At 36.5% G+C, this 7,123-nt stretch overlaps 1 protein-coding gene across 1 annotated transcript in view; it reads right to left on the reverse strand.

Annotated features, from left to right (window-relative positions):
- The window catches only part of ATAD2B (ATPase family, AAA domain containing 2B), a 133,834-nt gene that overhangs the window by 99,512 nt on the left and 27,199 nt on the right, over positions 1–7,123 (reverse strand). The window contains exons 9-12 of the mRNA XM_019520676.1: positions 4,996–5,094; positions 3,943–4,054; positions 3,451–3,566; positions 1,597–1,771 (exon numbers count right to left, since the gene is read on the reverse strand). Of these exons, the coding sequence (XP_019376221.1) occupies positions 1,597–1,771; positions 3,451–3,566; positions 3,943–4,054; positions 4,996–5,094 (502 nt within the window). The remainder of the gene's footprint in view (positions 1–1,596; positions 1,772–3,450; positions 3,567–3,942; positions 4,055–4,995; positions 5,095–7,123) is intronic.

Here is a 7,123-nt window from a genome sequence, read left to right on the forward strand (position 1 = left end):
GCATTTGCCTAAATATGAAAGCAGAGTTGTGCCGATGTTGAACATGTTCAAAAATCCCATCTTTAACATCCAGATTTCTCTTTTGCTAGAGAATTATGGTGAACTTCGGAAGAGTAGGAACATGCCTTCACTTCAGAGAAGGGTTAGGAGTTTTGCATCTCAGTTTAACTACTGAGAGAAATAAAAAATAAGAACTATGGTCACTTAATTCCACCATCTGGGCCTGGGAGACCACAGCTTTCACCTCGCTATGATATCCCAGGATCCTCATTTCTCTCTAGATTGACACATCTACCAAGCACAAAAGGTTTTAATATGAGATATGAAATTTCTAATATAAAATACAAGCAGAGAATTTTAAGAGCTCTTTAAGGTTACATACAGAAGCAAAATACACATTTCTTTTGTTTTGCAGCCTGCCGTTAAATAAAAATGTACTTTCTTATTTTCCAATAGCATTTTTTCATGACCGACTATACTCTCTCCTACCTTATAGCCTTTCCTGTAAAACAGTAAGTAATCACAAGTCTTTGCCCTCTTATAGAAAACATCACTTCTTTCCTATTATGTTTGTTTAATTTTTTTCAGTGGTTCTCACCCTTTTTAAACTCTAGGCAGCCCTCATTAGACCCCAGGCACCCCTTAGAAGGGTCAACTCAACTTTCACACATTTCTTAACTACAGAAAAATGGAGCAGTTTGGTTGCAAGGAACTTAGAAAGAACACAACAGATCAGAATATTTTTGACACTACGGATTCCTATTTTAAATTTTTGAGTTGATCTTGTGAATCATGTGGTAGTGTTTGCACATGTAATGCAGTCCTTTTAAGGGTGTTACATAATATTAGCAGCATCACCCTGGTTGAGAATTCTGATTTAAAGGGAAATTTTAGCATCTGAAATCTACATTGGTGCAAAGAGATGGGATTTCACTATTCACCTGAATCTCTCATTGCCATCATTCTCCCAACCCAAATGAGTAAAAGAGTGATCATACTTAAATACATGAGGTATACACACACCAAGATATAATCCTAAATTGTTCTCTTTTTACAGCTGTATTTCAATGCGTTAGCCAAGTACCACCTCAATGATTCAAAGAGTTCTTTAGCAAATCCTTCTCTCATTTTTTTTTAAAATAAAACCTGTTTGTTCTTAGATAAAATGTAAAATAATTTCACCAATATTTCCTCTACTTTTTCTTCTAACTTTAAAATGTTAGCAATTTCCTCTCACTGGCCACGGTTTACACGAGATGCTAACCACTCAGTAGCTCATTACACCTGCGCAGTAGTGCCGCATGACGTGACGCTACCATGCAGTAGTAATAAGCTACTGAGCAGTCAGTGTTGCCTAAAAACCACTTGGTGACACTACTGTGCAGTAACTCTGGTTACTGTGCAGCCATTTAGTACTTATTTATAAAAGTACTAAATGACTGCACAATCAGTGTCCTGTGTACATGCAACCACTACGACATAACTTCTGCAAGGTTCTTTTTAGCTGCAAATAATTCTGGCACAAGGAATAGCACTACAATGAAAAACATTTTATAAACAAGTTGTATGAGAAGTAGGTGAACATTTTCTTCTAACCTGATCAAAAAGGAGACGAAGCTGACGTTCAGATTCTCCAACCCACTTGCTCAGACAGTCAGCTCCTTTCCTCATAAAGAAAGCCACCTTTTTGTCTCCTTGGCTGCATTCATTAGCTAGAGCTCTAGCTACCAATGTTTTACCTGTTCCAGGAGGACCATAGAACAAACAGCCCCTGAAGATAAATGGATTAACATTACAGTCAAACTTATTTTATATATATTGGAAGACTCCACGAGAAATTTTATAATAAAGAGATCTCAAAGATTTTACAGGATCTAGCTAAACTAAGAAGAAATGAAACAATCCTGTTCAGCTGAGTCTTACACACTGCTGTAATTTTTGTGCTAGCTTCAAATTTGTGTTATTTTTGTATCCACCCATGCAAATATGCTTTTCACAACAGGACAAATCCAGCTTATGTCATGCTTTCAAATTCTATACCTTTGCTTTAGGAAGGGACAGGAGCATACTAGGGGTGGTTTTACCTTTGGTAAATCCCTTCAACAAATATTAAAATCACTAGAAAAAATTGAGTTAATCCTTTGGTTGTCTGCTTTAAGAGAAGTATGTTCTTAAAATGCTGCTTTCATAAAATAACTTTTTCAAATCCCCAAATTACAAAGGTCCAGTAAAAATACTTATCCATTAAGAATTAAAAACAAAATGCAAAAGTTACTTAAAAGTTTGATTCGATTAAAAAAAATGATATTCAATTTGACTTTAGGGTTGCTGTTAAATAAACCCAAATACTTCGAAATGTAAGACAACAATGAAAGAATGAAAAATTTTAAGTCTGGTTTAACAAAGAGCTTTAACATTCTTTTCAAGTGAATCCGATTTTTTGTAGCTTTTCTATGAAGTAAACATGCCCTTTATGTTTGTGTTCTCTTCTTTCTTTGCAAGTAAGGTTTTACTATTGTTAGCATGATAAGAAGAATACAGCTGTAGATTCTGGCCTATCTTTTAAGAATAACAGTGTTGTCAACTAAGTTCTCCTTACAGAAAAACATAAGAACTTCCATTTACTGGGTCAGACCATAGGTCCACCTTGCTCAGAATCCTGTGTCACACTATCTAGGTGTTTTGGTTTATTTCAATCTAGTATATCCTACCCAGTTTTTCCATCAATACAGTTAATCTAAAACAGTCTTTCCTATGTCAGATAGTCTTTGGATGGCACCTAAATTAAGAAGTTTTCCTCCTTTCCCCCCTGCCCCTCCTTCTCCCACTCAAGAGAATCCTTCCATATCAAGAGATCTGTGCTGGTTTAACCAAATCCCCAAACAAAATTATTAAATGTGTCTCCCTCCATATCCTACTGCCAAATTAATTTCTCTCTCATTGCTTCAACCCTGTCATGCCTGAGGAATCATTTCAGACTTTTTCTTCCCCTGGGCACCAAATCTGTCCTTGTATCAAGGCCCTGCACATCATATACACTCTTGCTAGCTTAATTCTCTAAGCCAGTCTCTTTCAATGTCACCTCAACCCTGCTAACAAACATTCAATAATCTTTTATCTTCTTTCTTCCACATCATTATGATCCTCCTTAGGACTGAAACACTCTTCTAAAATAAATTTGTGATGCTCCAACCCTAACTTCTATAGCAAAGTTAAAATAGAATCATCGCTCCACAGACAGGTGTACCTCCCTCCCACAAGTTAAGGGGCTAAATTCTACAATCCCTGTCTTTAACTTGCCTATTAAAACAGTGTTTGTTATGCCTCCCTCGCTTGTCCATCAATTTATTTACTCTTCAGGGAAAGGACTGGTCTTCTATGCATTTTCTTCTTAAGTACTCTTGAGGATAAAATGAAACTAAAAATAGCAAGAATAATAAAACCACCTACCTTGGTGGCTGAATTTTGAATTTTTCAAAGATTTCAGGATAGAGAAGAGGAAACACTACCATTTCCTTTAGGGCGTGAATATGATGACTCAATCCACCTATACTATCAAAACGTACCTAAAAAAACAAAATACGTAAAGCAGCAACTTTCCACAATATAACTTTTAATATTGAAAAATTGCGTATCTGTTTAATTATAGAAGGCTATAAATCATAAATATTCAAATAAGACCTCACTGACTTCTAAAAATTGCCCTGGTAGATTTAACCAGCAATGGAAAACTATACTTTGAATGAGAAGTTCTTTCACCCCTTCTCCTCCCCACACTTATGGTGTATTAAACTAGATGTAAAAAGATGAAAAGTAGCTCAAAATTGCTGAACAAAGTACAAGGTAAGGATAGTGAATCAAGAATAATTCTGCATTCACTTAAACTTTACTGATTCTCTACTTCAAAGGTGCGACTACCAAAGAAGTCTGACTAGAACCTACCGATCTGTCAACAATCATAGGATCTACATCTGCCAAACTTGCACCAACTTTCACTCGTTCTCGTAAGATTCCACTGGCTAAGTCTTCTGCTCTGAAGTTCAAAGGAAGACATCTATTTGACAGAAAGCAAGCATACAAATAATATCAATTTAGCCAGTAATACAAGAATTACAAGCAAGTAACACAGCGATTAATGGCTGCTGAAACTGTCAGAACAACATTAAAGTAATTATTTGGAAACCAGCTCTGTAACGGTGTGGACACACAGAGCAAGTGAACCATTTAAAAAATGTAACAGTTGTGAAGTGCACTGATACCTGAGAGTGGGAGTGAACAACCAGCTCAGCATGCCTTGCAATAGGGAGGGGGGAGTGCTTAGAACCACATTTTTTTTTACTGGGATTGGGATAGGGGGACATTTTAAGGAGCTGTGACCAAGTAAAGAGAAAGAACACAGCTGACCAAAAAATACCAGATAGCAGACCCAGAGAGGCCTAGTCTGACAATCCAGGAGCAGTGACAAGCACTGCCACTGCTCCCCGCCACCAAATTTCCAGACTCACCAAGCTAGATTCCTATCTTGATCACCCCTGAGCTAACCTTTTCTCAAAACTTTGCCCCAAAATGTCAAAAACACCTTAACCAAACACAGTTAATGCAGAGGAATGAAGCACTACCAATGTCTTGCCACTGCACGTGGTGTTAAAATACAGCTGAAGTATCCATTTTAATTGGTATATTTTTAAGTGTTACTTAGACCTTTATTTTATTTTGTTTAAATAATTTTATAATGTATTTCATTTAAATTATGTTATCTACACTATTAGTGACTGATTCACTATATACATATACACTACATTTATATATAAAGAAGTCCCTCTGCACTGCTGTTTTTTAAGTCAAGTTTACAAGAGTCCCAAAGGTAAGAGCTAACTTTTCCAACAGAGTCAAAAAAAATTCAGTACACTACCTAGAAAGTCACTCCATAATTCTGATTATTCCTAACCAGGCAATATAAACATGCCATCCCAAAGACTCAGAAACTTTTGATACCTGTTTCTTGCTCTGGCCATACTTTTAGATTTTCTCCTTTCAAAGCGTTCTTCATCTGAAGAGGTTGTATCGCTGCTATGAATGGCATGTTTCTTTCTCCTAGTTAAACAGCAAAACAAACATATAAAACGTAGCATATTTCACTGTGGAACAGCACGTTCCGATCTTTTCCCTAATGTTAAAACCAAGAAAGAAGTACATACATAACAAAACTGCTGAAGTCTAGAAGACATTCATGCAACTTTTTGTTCTATAAACAGCTAACGTATCAAGACATTCTGCAAGGGAAACTTTTGTTTCCTTCTGTTGTTCCAGAGATGTCTGATTCCAATTTGAACATTTCTAAGTTAGAAGAGCCCTAGGAAACATATGGTTCATTCCACACCGCCACAATGGAAAAGTGAACATCTTAGTGCTTGAGGTCTCTAGTGAAACTCATCTGACATAACATCAAGCTATCACACAGCTTTAACAGAACAAAAACATCAAGAGCTCAACATCTCATCTAATTTGGTACCTCTCTTTATATCCCTCCCTTTTAAATTCTAGAATTTTTATAAAGTTATAGTCAGTTTCCTTTTCAAAACTCAGTTGATAGAGAACAGTAAAAATATTTTTAGAAAGTATTCATACTAGACTTACAAATTCTGAATTAAAAAGTAAAATAAATAATATTACTGTCCAAAATCCATACAATTTAATTACTCACCTTAGTTCAAATACAGTATTCTGTACTCTGGAGTATCTTTTTCAAAATATCAAGAAACAACCTACAACATGTTATGTCCACATGCACCCACGTAGATATACACGGTTTGAATTTAAGCTACAAAGAAAAATTGTTTCATTTCCATTTCCACGTAGGAACAGAAGCTGGCTCATGTCAGTAGAGAGATGCAATTCTCAAGGATTTTTAGTGGATAGATGGTATTCTATCATGTTTATAAAAATGCAGTAATCTACATCTGTTCAGCTGTTTTTGCCAAGACAAAGATAGAAACCCAACCAGCTCAAAATATATAACCACCCAAAAAAATTCAGATATAAAAGTATGTCACTGCGATATGAGGGTTTGTTTTTGTGTTTTGTGGAGAGAGGATAGAATATCCTGAGAAAATAGGATAAAATGGCGAACCAAATTAAGCCAGATAAAGCTGGAGGGAAGGAGCAACTGGTGTCTTAGATTCCAAACTTACAGCTGGATGATAAAAAGTTCAATGGGACATGGATCTTAAGTCAGAACTACCACCTTAAACTCCATATCAAAACCAAAAGGCATATGTCAGTGGTGTCACAGCTAGAATAGCCAAAATTATTTTAAAAAGAGGACTCTGGCTTAAACATACAATGCTACTAAGTTGTCCTCGTTTCTCACAAGTGGAAAGCATCTATACAGATATAATAATTTAGCTGAAATTAACTGACAATCTCTTAAAATAAGTTTAGGAAAACTGATACAAAAATTAATTATTAGAACTGTAAATTCTGAGAATTTTATTTCTTCCATATCCATGCAGTTTTACTCTTTGCTTTCCAATTAGCTTGGGCAACAAAAATAAAACAGAAGATTACAATCTGATTTACAATTTGTTCCTACACAAGTTTCACTTCAACAATATGAAGCAGGAGTGCTCAGCCTCATGGACCAAATCCAGCCTGCTGAGCTCCCCTTAGGTCCAGACATTTGGGAATGGGGAAACACTGGCAGTTAACTCTGCCACCACTCCCCCACCACCAAATTTCCAAGCCCCACAGGCAAAATGACATGGCCCTCTACACTGAGCCAAACCAGACACATGGCTGAGTCCCCAGATCAGATTGGGCCACAGACCAAGTCCATACCATTCATCCAGCCCACAGGGCTGACAGGTTGGACACTACTGGTATAATGGGATCATGCTGTTCTATGCAGTCTGTAAACACTGCTGGGCAGCATTCTGTTTAGAAAAGAATATATTAAAAATCCATATTACTGGTTGCAAGTTTTAAACCTCATTTTTCCAAAACCTAACTTTTGGTTCTGATTTCAAGCGGAAAGTAAAAGATTAATATCCTCGGGCCCGCGCTGTTCAATATTGTCATCGGCGATTTGGACAAGGGGGTGAAAAGCACCTTATTCAAGTTTGCA

Source organism: Gavialis gangeticus, unplaced genomic scaffold (genome assembly GCF_001723915.1).
Source record: "Gavialis gangeticus isolate Ggan-Ray unplaced genomic scaffold, GavGan_comp1, whole genome shotgun sequence".
Taxonomy (NCBI): Eukaryota; Metazoa; Chordata; order Crocodylia; family Gavialidae; genus Gavialis; species Gavialis gangeticus.